Genomic DNA, 16,522 nt, shown 5'->3' with positions numbered 1-16,522 from the left:
TGTCTGGCAATTGATAGTGTAGAGTCCACTAAGACTCCTAAATCCTTTTCATAAGGTGTACTATCAATTTTCAGACCTCCCATTGTGTTTTCAAGTCTAAACTTTTTACTTCCTACATGTAATACTTTACATTTACTTACATTAATTTCATTTGACACAAATTTGCTCAAGCCTGTATGCTGTCCAAGTCCCTCTGTAATGATTCAGTTCATTCTACACTTGCATAGTGAAATGTCCTTTTATTAAAATAGGCACAACTGAACAATAGTAAGTCCATCTTTTTCAATCACGTTGTACATTTAGGAACCTCAGTTTCACAGGATATGCTAGCCCTGACATCCCCCTTTCTTTGTGCTCCTTGTTGCTTTTATTTATCAGACATTCCTGCCCTATTATTGTGGGCACCAGAAGACATTACTCTCAGCCATGGACAGAAGGTAGACATTTTGTTGTTTGTTGTACCCTGCTGATATTTTTAGAATAATATAAAATAAGTGAGAATTTGGCTTTTTATCACTGCCTCTCGGGATTCAATCCAGCCCAAAGCAAAATCAAAAACAAGGGAGCAAATATGTAAAAATCAAAATGTTTTGAACAAGTTTCATTGTAACGTTATACAAAAAGAAGAACAGCAGACAAATATTAGCAAACGATGACCACAAAATGTGAAATAAATATCAAGAACTCTGCTGGGTGTGACTAAGCACTGGGACAAAAATGTATCCCTTTCACCACTTGCCCACCTATCAAACGACCCTTTTTCACTAATTGTATTCTCTGATATTTTTACATTCTTCCCAAAATGCTGCCATTCCCCATCCACACAAAGAGCTGTCCTTGAAATATTAATTCGGTGGAATCATTTAGAAACAACTTCCATGCATTATTTTTGGCTTTGAAATGTTTACTTACACCTGGTAAGGGTCTCTCACTCTGCTCTTTTCTCAGGGTCACCATCTAAAGTATGCAAATATTGCAGAAAATTGAAACACTAATAATTGAGTTGTGATAGGCTTGGGTGGTTTATACAGTTTATAGGGTCATCATTGTCATGTGCTCAGAGTGCAGTAAAAATGTTCCTTGCATGTGCTAATCAATACACAGTATGTCACCCCTCTCCCACATCCTGATCAGTAAGTAAAACTTTTGCCTTCCTTAACTGAAAAATCTTAGATTGATGGTTGCTTTTTTGTTAACAGCTACATTTTCTACACTAAAGAAAGACAAGATTGTCCACCGTCATCAAGATAACAGGAAGAGGTAAGCCACTCTCACTACCTTTGAGCTTTAATTAAGAGACATGAAAAACTTTCATTTCTTTTCTTGCTGCATTTCTTCGCTTTCACTACTTACTACACAATAAAATTTAACAAAATGATTAGCTGAATCAGCTCTGGAGACTTATTTACTTTACTAACAAAGCCCTTTTACAGTAGGTAGGCCTTCAGTTTCTGAAAAGCAAATCGTCAGCCATGCTGAATTATAATGGATGGCATTTATTATGCATAAACAGTGTAGAAATTCTGCCAAACTAACCAGTAGACTTGCGGTGTGCAGTTTGGAGGCATATCATTGAGATCCATGATGTTAAATGTTATCTCGGTCTCCGCTGACTTTCCACTCAGTGTGTTTCTGACCGTCACATGCAAAGGTACCAAGGGTTTATTTTTGTATGGTGGAGTATCCCTGTCAATCCTCTTAGTTACTTGAATTGCTCCAGTTACTAGAACAAGACAAGAGAGAACAACAGAAAAAGATCAGAATTTAATTTAGGTTCTAACAGCACAATGTATTTTGCCCTGATATCCAGTATGTCAACAAGTGTTGCAAGGAAAGACTCAAAACAGCCAATCAAATGATGCCCTGTGAACAGAGAAACAAAAAAGGGGTAGGAGCCTCAGGGTATCCCATTTAATGAAATCGCTTTTGCTATGGAGCACACTGGTCCTGTTGTCACCAATGTGTCACGTGCCTTAGCTCCTCTCAGAATGATGGCCTCTTTCTGAAATCCCACAATTTTATTAAAGATAGAAGTGGTCCTCCATTTTGTTGAAGTCTCAACATGGAAATCAAGGATTGCTGTGTTAATGTGCACCCTCCATCTCCTTCCCCCAGTGTCCGTTTAAATGCAGAACCAAGAAAAGACAGACTGACAAGGCTTACGCTAAAACAAGAAAACAAAGAGGGTGTTTCAGTGTTATTGCACAACTCCATGACAGACGTACATGAATTTCTTTCAGTTGTTTCCTTAGCTTTCACAATCACTGTCTCCTTCTTGTGTTCAAATGATATGCAGCAACTTATTCAAATGAATCCTTAAGTAGGAAAAAGTGACCCTGCTTGGCTTGGAGTCCTTAAAACCCTTACACCCTGAGGATATTTTTCAGCAATTTCCGCCTGTGGAGAGTATGCTATAATAAAGCCTTATTATCCAATAAATAAACGAAGGATAGTCATAAACTAAACTAAAACTTGACATATAACTTCTCAAATGTAATAAAAATTTAAGCATTCCTTCACTCAAAAAATGATGCCAATATATCAAAAAAACATAGGAAGACATTTTTCCAAATTTTTGTTATAAAATACAGGATATTTCAAGTTCAAGAAATGCCAGGTCAGTTTTTTCGCCTCTGCTGTGTTCCCAGTCGTGTCAACTGTACCTGTAAAAAGTTTCATGTTATTAACACAAAGAAATAAATAGTTACAGCATTTGGCACCACGGGCACCCCTCCCACCTCCAGAACCAAAATATAAATATAACATTTATATGAAATAATATAAAATATACATACTTTCTCATATATACACACACAAACATATGTATTTATCACATATGCACAGAGATACAAAAAAGAACAAATCTCACATTTTCATTAATTTTATTTTTAACTTTTGGCACTCTCCTTTTTTCAAATATGGGCACGTTATACTTCATTGGAGAAATCTCAGTCACTGCTATAAAACAGTAGAAAGCTTGCAATGGTACGACCTACTGAGCCAGAGCCATCTGCCTGGAAACACCAGCTGCTTGGTGCCAGTCTCAGGTGCCCATCTGTTATTTTATGGTGAATATCTTCTAAACACTTCATTGCACAGTGACATGCTTGAACTTGTTTTATTTAACAGAATCTGCTGTACATTTTGATATATAACTTGTTTATATTTGCTGTTGCTTTGTGAAGCAACACAAAAAAAATTTTGCACTCACACTGTGAGATAGGAGCTTCTTTATGCAAGAAAGGGAAGATCCATTACAACATGGCCATGTTTGGTGTTGTTGGAAAAGTCACAGTCTCAGCTATCCAATAGTATGACCCACTCAGCAAGAGCCAGCCCCACCTTGGGTTAAGGGGTTGAATCCAGTCACGGCTGCTGTGTTCATGGATTATGCTGGATTTCTCAAGGCTGCTTCATCACACATACATACATATGTGTGTGTTATTGGGACATGGCTGCCATTTGCTTGGTTGGAGCCAGGGTTCCAGGCATTGGTTGAAATCTACTGGTCGAGAACTTTCGATTGATGTATATCACTTGGGTACTCCTTGTACAAAAAAATTACTAGGCGGTTTTTAATTGTTTTTGGGTGAAGGTGTATGATGCAGCACACATATGATTTCGTGCCTGATTAAACGTCAACTGTTCCTACTATAACAATGCGATCACTAGGAGTATGTAGCAGACACATGTGTTCATGTTTAGCATAGTTTATCTGTATGATGCAATGAAAAGTGTTTTAAAACATTTTTTGATCCCTTGTTGGCCTGGTACTGGGTTGCATAAGGTTTAAGAGGAAGAAACACATGGGCTATGGACTACTACTCCATCTTAACTTTGATAGCCAAAATCTGAAAAGCTAGGCAGACAGCATAGTGAACACTGGACAACATGTCCTTTTGAATGTGTAATTCCAATGGTAGATAATTTAAGAAAAAAAAACAGTTTAAGGAGAAACAACAAGGCCCTTCTTCACAAAGAACTGTTGGAGTAAGGTGGAGGTGGCTGGTTTGTGGCCAGCTGTGCCACCAACCATCAGAAGGTGGGCTGTTTGACCCACACCCTGCTACACTTACTGGCACACCCATGCAATAAGGTACAGTACATGGCATTTAAAACAGCACCACACTGAATTCTAACTTTCACTGCAGGTTTTATTTTTCTAACAATAGATGTGTCAATTAAACCCAAATTGAGTGGGGATATGCATAGAAATAAGTTCAGGCACTGTATTTGAAAATTATACAGTAAACTTGAACTGAAGTATACAATTTATGTGGAGACTTACAAGGATTGATGGAAAAGTTTGTGGAGCCAGTCATACTGTAATGGAGGATGGTCAAAAAATTAAAGTCATCTGGGTCTTGTGCTGATATTCTGGCCACTTCTGTTCCTGGCAGCAATTCTTCTGGAATTGTACATGTTTTTGTAGTGCTAGAATAACAAATGCAACATGTTTTTCAAAAAGCTTTTTTCCAATATCCTAACCTTTTTCACTTTTAAACAAATAAATCACTAATAATATTACTGCAAAAAGGTGAGGTACCAAAGATAAAAAGAAAGAAAACTGCATTCACTTGCACACTATAGAAAACCACAGAAACAATTTATATGAACATCAGCAATTATTTACCACAACTGACTCAACATACCTGGCTGAAAGTGAACTCAGCTTTTTAATGAAAGCTAACTTTATACTTAACACTTTCTTGGCTGAGTCAGGAACAGTGGGCTGGCATACATCCGGATTCCTTTCATTGAGGAGATTATTTCAATTATATAACAATACTGTATATAAAAGACAATTAGATAGATAGATAGATAGATAGATAGATAGATAGATAGATAGATAGATAGATAGATAGATAGATAGATAGATAGATAGATAGATAGATAGATAGATAGATAGATAGATAGAATATATTAAACTGTGGTCTATTTTGGTGAAGTAAACTTCCACCGTTATTTTGGCTAAACCAGGATTGGCTGTTTATAAAACCAAACTGATCACTGCATCTTTGTCCACTGCTCTGCTTTCAAGATTTGAACTGGGTGCCTGAGATTTTCCCATTTTGAGTTGTGTTGTGCCCACTCATTTTCAGCGTTTTATTTTTTCTGCATAGGTGCAAATACTTGGTGGGCATAAACTGCTGAGTGAAAAAAAGCAGTTAATGGTTGTTGCTTAGTACTGTACATATTAGTATTTCCATATTTTCTTCCTCCCATCCATCCATCCATCCTCTTCCGCTTATCCAAGGTCGTGTCGCGGGGGCAGCAGCTTGAGCAGAGATGCCCAGACTTCCCTCTCCCCGGCCACTACTTCTAGCTCTTCCGGGAGAATCCCAAGGCGTTCCCAGGCCAGCCGAGAGACATAGTCCCTCCAGCGTGTCCTGGGTCTTCCCTGGGGCCTCCTCCCGGTTAGACGTGCCCGGAACACCTCACCAGGGAGGCGTCCAGGAGGCATCCTGATAAGATGCCCGAGCCACTTCATGTGACTCCTCTCGATGCGGAGGAGCAGCGGCTCTATTCTGAGCCCCTCCCGGATGACTGAGCTTCTCACCCTATCTTTAAGGGAGAGCCCAGACACCCTACGGAGGAAACTCATTTCAGCCGCTTGTATTCGCGATCTCGTTCTTTCGGTCACTACCCATAGCTCATGACCATAGGTGAGGATAGGAACATAGATCGACTGGTAAATTGAGAGATTTGTCTTGCGGCTCAGCTCCTTTTTCCACCACGACAGACCGATGCAGAGCCCGCATCACTGCGGATGCCGCACCGATCCGCCTGTCGATCTCACGCTCCATTCTTCCCCTCACTCGTGAACAAGATCCCGAGATACTTGAACTCCTCCACTTGGGGCAGGATCTCGCTACCAACCCTGAGAGAGCACTCCACCCTTTTCCAGCTGAGGACCATGGTCTCGGATTTGGAGGTGCTGATTCCCATCCCAGCCGCTTCACACTCGGCTGCGAACCGATCCAGAGAGAGCTGAAGATCACGGCCTGATGAAGCAAACAGGACAACATCATCTGCAAAAAGCAGTGACCCAATCCTGAGTCCACCAAACCGGACCCCCTCAACACCCTGGCTGCGCCAAGAAATTCTGTCCATAAAAGTTATGAACAGAATCGGTGACAAAGGGCAGCCCTGACGGAGTCCAATTCTCACTGGAAACGGGTTTGACTTACTGCCGGCAATGCGGACCAAGCTCTGGCACCGATCGTACAGGGACCGAACAGCCCTTATCAGGGGGGGGCCGGTACCCCATACTCTCGGAGTACCCCCCACAGGATTCCCCGAGGGATACGGTCGAATGCCTTTTCCAAGTCCACAAAACACATGTAGACTGGTTGGGCAAACTCCCATGCACCCTTCCAGGACCCTGCTAAGAGTGTAGAGCTGGTCCACTGTTCCGCGACCAGGACGAAAACCACACTGTTCCTCCTGAATCCGAGGCTCGACTATCCGATGGACCCTCCTCTCCAGGACCCCTGAATAGACTTATCCAGAGAGGCTGAGGAGTGTGATCCCTCTGTAGTTGGAACACACCCTCCGGTCCCCCTTTCTTAAAGAGGGGGACCACCACCCCGGTCTGCCAATCCAGAGGCACTGTCCCTGATGTCCATGTGATGTTGCAGAGGCGTGTCAACCAAGACAGTCCTACAACATCCAGAGCCTTGAGGAACTCCGGGCGTATCTCATCCACCCCCGGGGCCCTGCCACCAAGGAGTTTTTTGACCACCTCGGTGACCTCAGTCCCAGAGATGGGGGAGCCCACCTCTGAGTCCCCCAGGCTCTGCTTCCTCATTGGAAGGCATGTTAGTGGGATTGAGGAGGTCTTCGAAGTACTCCCCCCACCGACCCACAACGTCCCGAGTCGAGGTCAGCAGCGCACAATCATCACCATATACAGTGTTGACACTGCACTGCTTCCCCCTCCTGAGACGCCGGATGGTGGACCAGAATCCCCTCAAAGCCGTCCGAAAGTCATTCTCCATGGCCTCCCCAAACTCCTCCCATGCCCGAGTTTTTGCCTCAGCAACCACCAAAGCCGCATTCCGCTTGGCCTGCCGGTACCTATCAGCTGCCTCCAGAGTCCCACAGGACAAAAGGGGTCCTGTAGGACTCCTTCTTCAGCTTGACAGCATCCCTCACCGCTGGTGTCCACCAGCGGGTTCGGGGATTGCCGCCACGACAGGCACCGACCACGTTACGGCCACAGCTCCGGTCAGCTGCCTCAACAATAGAGGCACGGAACACGGCCCATTTGGATGCAATGTCCCCCACCTCCCTCGGGATGTGGTCGAAGTTCTGCCGGAGGTGGGAGTTGAAGCTACTTCTGACAGGGGGGCTCTGCCAGATGTTCCCAGCAGACCCTCACAACATGTTTGGGCCTACCAGGCCTGACTGGCATCCTCCCCCACCATCGTGGCCAACTCACCACCAGGTGGTGATCAGTTGACAGCTCCGCCCCCCTCTTCACACGAGTGTCCAAGACATGTGGCCGCAAGTCCGACGACACGACCACAAAGTCGATCATCGAACTGAGGCCTAGGGTGTCCTGGTGCCAAGTGCACATATGAACACCCCTATGCTTGAACATGGTGTTCGTTATGGACAATCCGTGACGAGCACAGAAGTCCAGTAACAAAACACCGCTTGGGTTCAGATCGGGGGGGGCCATTCCTCCCAATCACGCCCTTCCAGGTCTCACTCTGTCATTGCCCACGTGAGCATTGAAGTCTCCCAGCAGAACAAGGAGTCCCCAGAAGGTATGCCCTCTAGCACCCCCTCCAGGGACTCCAAAAAGGGTGGGTACTCCGAACTGCTGTTCGGTGCATATGCACAAACAACAGTTAGGACCCGTCCCCCCCACCCGAAGGCGGAGGGAGGCTACCCTCTCGTCTACCGGGGTAAACCCCAATGTACAGGCTCCAAGTCGGGGGGCAATAAGTATACCCACACCCGCTCGGCACCTCTCACCGGGGGCAACTCCAGAGTGGTAGAGAGTCCAGCCCCTCTCAAGGAGATTGGTTCCAATGTCCAAGCTGTGTGTCGAGGTGAGTCCGACTATATCTAGCTGGAACCTCTCAACCTCACGCACTAGCTCAGGCTCCTTCCCCTTCAGGAGAGGTGACATTCCACGTCCCAAGAGCCAGCTTCTGTAGCCGAGATCGGACCGCCAAGGTCCCCGCCTTCGGCCACTACCCAACTCACACTGCACCCGACCTCCTTGGCCCCTCTCATAGGTGGTGAGCCCACGGGAAGGGGGACCCACGTTGCCTCTTCGGGCTGTGCCCGGCCAAGCCCCATGGGTGCAGGCCCGGCCACTAGGCGCTCGCCATAGAGCCCCATCCCCAGGCCTGGCTCCAGAGGGGGGCCCCGGTGACCCACGTCCGGGCGAGGGAAAAGGCCATCCAAATTTTTCATTCATCATAGGAGGTTTGAACCGCTCTTCGTCTCATCCCTCACCTAGGACCAGTTTGCCTTGGGTGACCCTACCAGGGGCATAAAAGCCCCCGGACAACAGAGCTCCTAGGATCATTGGGACACGCAAACCCCTCCACCACGATAAGGTGGCGGTTAAAGGAGGGGTTTCTCCTCTCCTTTCTTCCTCCCATTGTTGTTTAATTGTGTCCCCTGCCCAACTTCAGCAAAGTGTCGGGTTTCCAGGTTTTCACACCTGTGAAACACATAATCACAAAGGCAGCATTGCCTCCTGCCAGCACCTCATTATCAAGTGTGCAGTGTTTAAGAACAGACAAAGGCTACTGATGGATCTCTTTAATAGAAACTTCCAGATAGCCAACATTGAGGATAACCTGTGTAGAGGAGACCTCTTTTCAAAATCATTTACCTGATGTTCATTTTTCCTTCAGAACCAGGATAGGTGCAAAAAAATCTATAAAAAGGAAATGAAAGAAAACTTAGTTTAGACCTTTTAATAATAGTGGCAGCTCTTAAAAGAAGGTCAGGCAATTCAATAACAACACCAAAGAGCAGTGATGGAAATAAAGGAACTAATGGCATAAGAGTGCCCACAGTAAGGGAAAAAGGATTACATTGCAGCGGTTTCATTCTAATCGCTTATAATTTAAATGTAGTAGTTGTGTGTGTGTCTCCGACATATTTATTACTGTTACTTCAATGTTTAAAAACCACCCTGTGATCTCTGAAAAAAACTACTACATAAAACTGAAAGCAATACAGAGGAACATAATGATCTTGATGAAAGGCGGGGGACAATTGACTCAATCAAGCTGGTTTGTTTTGGCTAAAAACATGTTGTCCACATACTTTTTAAAAGGTGTTGAAGATTCTTTGTCAACTACATGACCCAGTAGTTTTTTCAGAGGGCTATGACTCTTTGTGTGAAGAAGTATATCCTGGCTTCAGTATTAAATACAGATCTTCATAGATTTCTCTCATGTTCTTGAGCATGTGATTTACTATTGATAAGCAGTTTTGCTGCTGCCTTTGAGTAGTTTAAAGTCCTAATCTGGGTCGTCTTTAACTATGTGAACTACATTTTGAAGAAAAATTGGAAATAGAAAGAAAAGAGATGAACAATCAAGTCATAACACACTTTCAGAAATGAGATCAAAGACTTAGTGACTAGGAAGCTGAAAAAGATTACTGTTTTAAACATGAGGTCATGGTGAAGGGTATTGGGAACTGCATTGTTTGCTTAGAAAAGACAACCACCCATTTATTTTCAAACCTGCTTCTTCTACTTTAATGTCATGGAAGGATGGATGCCTTTTGTATTGGTATGAAGCACAAAGAGGGATGTCAGTGAAAACACATTTGCTCAATGCTGGTGTAGAAGCTTTGGAAATGGTTATGAAAGTCCTTGGTGCTCACTTGACTATATTTTGCATTATGATTACATATATGTATATCCATCCATCCATTTTCTAAATCCTGAACATAGATTGCCAATCTATAGTTCAATCTATGTCAGGAATGAAGAGAAGGCAGAGAGGGCACAGACATGGACCAACAAACCCACAAGAGGGAGAAGAAGAAAACACCAACTCTAACTGTACTGAGCCACAGAAGAAATGGACAGGGGTAAAAGGACAGGAAAGAAATGCTCCCACACCAAGTTTAATAATGCAAAGCATCTTTAAATTAAATATTGTAAGAAGGAAAGCAAAACTGGAAATTTTTAAGAATTCTGAAACTCACTGGGTAAATGTAATTGTGCCATCATCCATATTCACAATATAAACAATAATTCTTCCTGAGATGATGTAAGTGCCATCATTGACATTCAACATCAATATATAACTGCATGACAAAAAAAGTAGGGAACAGAGTCAAAATTAGAGTTGGGCAGTTGAACCCCATGAAGCTTTTAAGCTTCTTCCTGTTTGTACCAGAAAGATCCCGAGCTTTGAAAATAGTGACATCAGCTGGGTTACAGAAATCATAGCGGCCATGAGTTCGACACAGCCCAAGTCCTCCTCAGCCTTGTTGACTGCATAGTCACAATCAGACAGGTTCTCTAAAACACTAAAAGCCAAAAAACACTCTGTTTTTATATTATGATAATCATGTTATCATTAGTCCTAAAGATGTAATGTGCTGCCATTTTGAATATTTTAGTTGTAGCACCACACCAGTGTTCACCTGTTTCAAATGCCAATGGCTTCACTCTCTTCACATGGCTTTTTATGTAGCTCACTGTCTTTAGAATGACCAATTGTTAATGCCACACTAGTTGGAATTATTTTGAGATGTTGACAAGCTTGAAATTTTTATCAGCTCCCCTGCAGCTGGCATTAAACTACTCATTTTTATGACGTAATGTCAACTAATACTGCTAGTAACTGATGATGCCCAGACTGATGCAGCATGACTGTACCTTTGCTACTCTGATCTAAACAAAAATGCATCTGGCAAACACTGTGGGCACACATAAGAATATTTAGAGAATGTGCCTACAGTAGCCTAGAGAATTGATGAGACATTAAATGTTCCAGTACAGAAGAACACTAGCCCTGGTATTTAATTTATTGACAGATAACACTTCTGGATACAATATCTTCTCTGTATAAGATATGAACTGTAGTTTCACATCCCCTTTCATTGGATTAGCTCACTACAACTAGACCAAAGGGAACCCAACAGAGGGTTTAGAAGATTCCAAAGAAATCGCATGTCTGTGTGCATCTTCCACTGTTCTGAATTTGCTGGCTAGTAAGAAGAAGAACTGTGACTCCCAATGACCTCTTCCCAACACTCCACCTACTGCTTCTCTTTGAAAGGCTCACCTCATCAATCAGTCGTTGTCTTGCATGACTAACAACAGGCAGATTACTGTCATGTCAAATTCTGTGCAACAGGCTATGCCAGCAGTATCCTTGTACACCTTAATATTACTTCAAAATGACTATCTCTGCAATAGCCAGGGTATTACTCAAGAGTCTTCTTCATCCCTATATCTGCTTATATTTACACATCAAAAATGGGAAGGAAACAAGGACAGAGTATATGTACAGTACATATACTGTTCAGAAGGACTTCAAACGTAGACCCTGTAAGTTGATAAGCTCCTTAGAAGTTTACTTTAAAGAGAAGAGCTGGAGTAGCAAACAGGGCCTCAGGGTTAGCCATTCACACCTGCCTAACATGTCACTATATAAATGACAGAGAGAGTCTTACCTGTGAGGATCTTTGTCAAATCTGAATGGTTTGAGGGAATAAATAAAGCCATTTGTTGAATCACAATTAAAAAATTCAGGGGTGCTTGGTGCCAGCGAATACTGAAACAAAACAGAATACATTTAGGGTATGTGATTAGACTTAAATTTTAAACAACACAAACTGCATGCTACACTATATGGCCAAAACTACGTGGACACCACTCCAAATTATTGAGTTCAGGTGTTTCATAGGCTCATAAAATCAAGCATATAGCAATCTCCATTAACAAACATTGGCGGTGGAATAGTTCATACTGAAGAACTCTTCGCCACAAGTCAGTGTGTGAAATTTCTCCTTTGCTAGATCTACCTCAGGTAACTGTAGGTGCTATTATTTTGAAGTGGAAGGCCTTGGAGCAACAACAGCTAAGCCATAATCTTACAGAGTGGGGCTGCCGAGTGCTGAAGCTTAGATAAAAATGGCTTATCCTCTGGTGCATCACTTACCTGTACCATAGATTTCCAAACTGCATCTGGAAGCAACATTAGCACAAGAACTACGTGTGGACAGTTTCTAGAAAACAGTTTCCATAATTAAACAGCTGCACGCAAGTCTAAGATTACTATGTGCAATACCAAATGTCGACCAGAGTGGTGTAAAGCCTGCCGCCATTGGACTCAGGAACAGTGGAAATGTGTTCTCTGGAGTGATGTATCACGCATCACTATCTGGCAGTCTGATGGATGAATCTGGGTTTGGTAGATGTCAGGAGAATGCTACTTCAGGACTGCATAGTGCTTGCTGTATAGTTTGGTGGAGGTGAAATAATGGCAGGGTTTGGGTTAGGCCTATTGGTTCCAGTGAAGAATGCTATTAAAGCAACAGCATACAAAGACATTTCAGACAATTTGGCACTTCCAACTTTGAGGCAACCATTTTTGGGAAGGATCTTTTCTATTCCAGTATCATTGTGCCCCCGCTCACAAAGCCAGATCTATAAAGACAAGTAGGAACATGAGTGGCCTGCACAGAGTTCTGACCTCATCCCTATTGAACACTTTTGAGATAAACTGGAATACTGATTGTGAACCAGGTCTTCTTGTCCAACATCAGTACCTGACCTCACAAACGTTCTTTTGGCTGAATGGGCACAAATTCCCACTGACACACTCCAAAATCTTGTGAAAAGCCTTCCCAGAGGATTGCAAGCTTTTAAATAGGGGTCAATCTCCTTAATAATACCCATGGTTTTGGAATAGGATGCTAAACAAACTCATATAGGTGTGATGGCCAGTGTCACCAACCGAGAGAACACACACATCCATCAAAGAAATGTTGGGATGCCAACCAAGTCACCCACTTTAATAACTAATAAGTTCAAAAATGCTGTAATTCAAAGCATAGGTCACACTGGTTAGGTCAGAGCTATGTCTGACGGTTTGCTTGTTCTGCAATGAGACAGTTCCTGCTGGGAGTTTCTGAGCTTTATATTCACTGGACTGGAAGAGGTGGGGTCAGTTGCCTTCACTTAGTTTCTCTGGGTGGAATTAGAGACAACATCGTCAGCAACATTGCTCCCTTGTGTCATGGGGTGGTAGTTCTTACCTTCTCTGAGCCCAGAAGGTGACCCTGTGATGCACAAGCATGACACTGGATGTCCACAAACCTTAGGCCATATGGTGTACCTGCTTAAGTGCCTGAGTTGAAGCATCAGACTTACCCTTCACAACTAGCCATTAATGTTAACAAAACAGAAAAAGAGGCAATTTTGCCCAAAAACCTAAATTGCTTTATTTGATTATATGCTGCACTCTAACTACACTAGGAAACTATGGATTTTGTAATGTAACAATTGTCAGGTGTGTTTAGTTTCAGTGTCTGTTTGTACCTTTCCAGCATTGCTGTAAAAAGTAAAATGAATAAATAGGCACTGGAAAGCTATGGACTATGCGAAGAGGAGCACCTAACTCAGATGGCCAATTAACACTAGAATCCCTGAAACCTACAAAAAAAATTTGTAATTCCGGCCCACCTTAAATTCCTTCGCATCTCTCCATCAGCGTCTTTTGTTTTGTTAATGTGGCGATCAGCACAAGCACCAAGCAGCCTGCTATCCCATCCCCACCCCACCCCTTGATAGAGCTCAACTTGGGCAAAAAGTTCTCCCAGCTCAAGCCAAGGCTTCTTATCTGCGTGTGAGGTCTGGAGTTGTAAAGGGTAATCAATACAGTATACCGTCATTTGGAATACATGCATTTTATGCGTTTTCTGTGTCTACAAAGATCTGGGTAAGTGTAGGATGAAAGGAAATGTGAGGCAAGAAATGCTGAACACATACTGTACCTAAAGCAGAAATCGACAGAAAGCTAACATGTATTCCAGGATGGTGCAGAGGAAAGAACTGCTGCCTTGTAACTGAATGGTTGCCAGTTCGAGCCCCGGTGCTCTGTGTTTTGAGTAGTGAGCTGCTATTATATTGTTATTATTATTAATAAATAAAAAAAACATATATTTGTTTTGAGTCTGTAATACCCGGTGTAAATTTTGGCTACATGTAAAAGTTAGCGTTTTTTAATTATTTTCCAGTTTTATTCTCTCAGTGATGTTCATGTGGTACAACAAACTCGCCTCTCCTTCTCTGAGTTGATGCTGTTTATCTCCATTCTTTTCTCAAGAGCAGCAATGACCACACTTGGTACCGTGGTTCATGCCTGCTCAGAACTGTTTGTTGTACCGGCAATCAAAGATATGATGTTCTGTAACCGCTATCGGATTGGACAAACAGCAGACAGCTTCTTCACAGCACTTTCACTGGCTAAATACTAATAAATAGACTGCTGCACCGCAACACAACTCTGCTTGGCACCATAACTAAAATGGGACTTCCACCTGCAGCTAAAGTCACTTTAAAGCAAGTGCAGGATTTTGTAAAGAGCTGATTTATTTATTGTATGTATTCTCCAGTATTTGCAATAATAATTTTATTTCCCCACTTACATTTGTTTCTATTGGTGTGCTCTGTATTTGTTGTGGCTAGCAGGAAGAGATGTTGGTCACATGTGGACGGTGAAAGGGTTTTTTAAACAGCGGTACAATAATGTGAGACCAGTTTTTAGCCAGCTCCTTCTCCTTACAGAAACATTTTTTGCAGGGTTAAGTTAAAAAACATGAAAAATGATTGTTAAGTGTTTTCAATGTAGCTGAATTTTTATTGTGTTCACACTGAGTTTACCTCTTTATCTCTAGATTTTAATGTGTCGTAAATGTTGATGCTCACAAGGCGGTGCCTCTGCTATTGGAGCACCTCTGTTTAAAGAGGCTCCCTGTTTATAGTCATGTGACCTTCAGCCAAAGACACTATAAGACTAGAATTAGGTTAGCAGTCGTCAAAGAGGTTACCAAATGATAATGGCTTTTAGGACCCACTCTCCCAATCACTTATTTCACTAAGAATCATTTTGACATTTAATTGAAACAATGGGGCAGAAATTACTCTCCTGACTGTGGATGGTTGATTGCATTTTTTTAAATCCTTCAAAAAGAAGAATGATCAAAGCAAACTGAAACATGCGACATGAACACAAACAGGTGCATCTGCATTTATTGAAAAAGCAAAGGTTAAAGATTTATATTACAGTGAAGAAAACAATGACATGAGATGAGAGGTAAAGCACTTAGAATATGGCAAGTCATGTGGCACAGTCCCATTGTTTTAACATCTAGAGTGCAAAGGGAAGTCAAGGCCAAAGGGGTTGAGGGGAGTGATTATGAGAATTCTGATTGTCAGTATGCCCTTTAAATTTCATCAAATAGTTCTTTAAAAAGAGGTTAATTTATAACAACAATTTCTTTCTTATACAACCCAAAATCACACAAGAAATCCCTCATGCACTTTAACAGGCCCTGTTTCTTGATAGACCCCCAGCCTTGACTCCTTAAAAAGACAAGAAAGAAACTACCCAAAAAATGTAAGAGTTAATGTTTTTCTAAAGAAAGCCAAAGCAGTATGTCAGAGTGAAGAACACTTAAAAATCAATAATTAATACATCAACAATTAATAATATTAGTAATAATCAATAATACATTAATGGACTAAGATACATTATCTGCAGATATAATTGATTTATATTCATACTGTATACATATAACCATTTTATTGTCTTGCTGTGGAAATTAAAGCCTTCTGGTCGAGGTTGGATGCTAAGTAAGGACATTCTCAAAAATACAGTTTTTTTAAAAGATAAGCAGTGTGACATTTAGCAAGAAGATAAACTGGCCACTTTTCAGCTTGTGTGCAATTGAAGAAGAGTAAAGATCACTTTAGTCAGATTACTTTCAGTCAATGTGCTAATCCCTCATGAGAAGAGCTTCCAAAATAAAGGACTTAAATGAGAAAGTAAAAACCAAGGGGTGATCAGAAAGTTGTGCAACATTATTTTTTCATTGCTTGAAATTGATTGTAAAATTGTTAATTAATACTCCCACATTGGATAGATGAATTTGCTACACGCTACACTTTTCAGTTTGCTGCATAATCTCCATCAACTTCAATAGCGTTGCACCTGTTATGATTTTGTTTTTAAAAATTTCTTGACCTTTATTTAGAGCTGTTCCTGATCTTTATATGTCAATTAAGTGTTCTTGGCTATGAAGATTCCAAATGTATGGTATATTTTTAACAAAAATGTTAGTTCACTTTGTTTAAAAATATTTTGCACTGTTTTAATTTTGTCACAAATCTAATGGCCAAGTCAAGGCTCCTGGTTGCTGGGGGTGTGGTCAGAGAGGTCATGACCCTGATGTCATTAACACAATGGGTTTAAAGGTCGGCAGAGGTGGCCGTGTTTTCATTTGAGTTTGTTGATGT

At 42.0% G+C, this 16,522-nt stretch overlaps 1 protein-coding gene across 2 annotated transcripts in view; it reads right to left on the bottom strand.

Moving 5' to 3' along the window:
• Window positions 1-1,458: 1,458 nt before the first annotated feature.
• The window catches only part of LOC114657848 (cadherin-related family member 3-like), a 30,927-nt gene continuing 15,863 nt past the window's right edge, over window positions 1,459-16,522 (bottom strand). For both annotated transcript variants that reach the window (XM_051931079.1, XM_051931085.1), the window contains exons 5-9: window positions 11,674-11,774; window positions 10,195-10,296; window positions 8,861-8,905; window positions 4,289-4,434; window positions 1,459-1,723 (exon numbers count right to left, since the gene is read on the bottom strand). In XM_051931079.1, the coding sequence (XP_051787039.1) occupies window positions 1,500-1,723; window positions 4,289-4,434; window positions 8,861-8,905; window positions 10,195-10,296; window positions 11,674-11,774 (618 nt within the window). In that variant the 3' untranslated portion in view covers window positions 1,459-1,499. The remainder of the gene's footprint in view (window positions 1,724-4,288; window positions 4,435-8,860; window positions 8,906-10,194; window positions 10,297-11,673; window positions 11,775-16,522) is intronic.

Source organism: Erpetoichthys calabaricus, chromosome 1 (genome assembly GCF_900747795.2).
Source record: "Erpetoichthys calabaricus chromosome 1, fErpCal1.3, whole genome shotgun sequence".
NCBI classification, from domain to species: domain Eukaryota; kingdom Metazoa; phylum Chordata; class Cladistia; order Polypteriformes; family Polypteridae; genus Erpetoichthys; species Erpetoichthys calabaricus.
The sequence above is the reverse complement of the archived record's forward strand: the minus strand, read 5'-3'. Positions and strand labels throughout refer to the sequence as shown.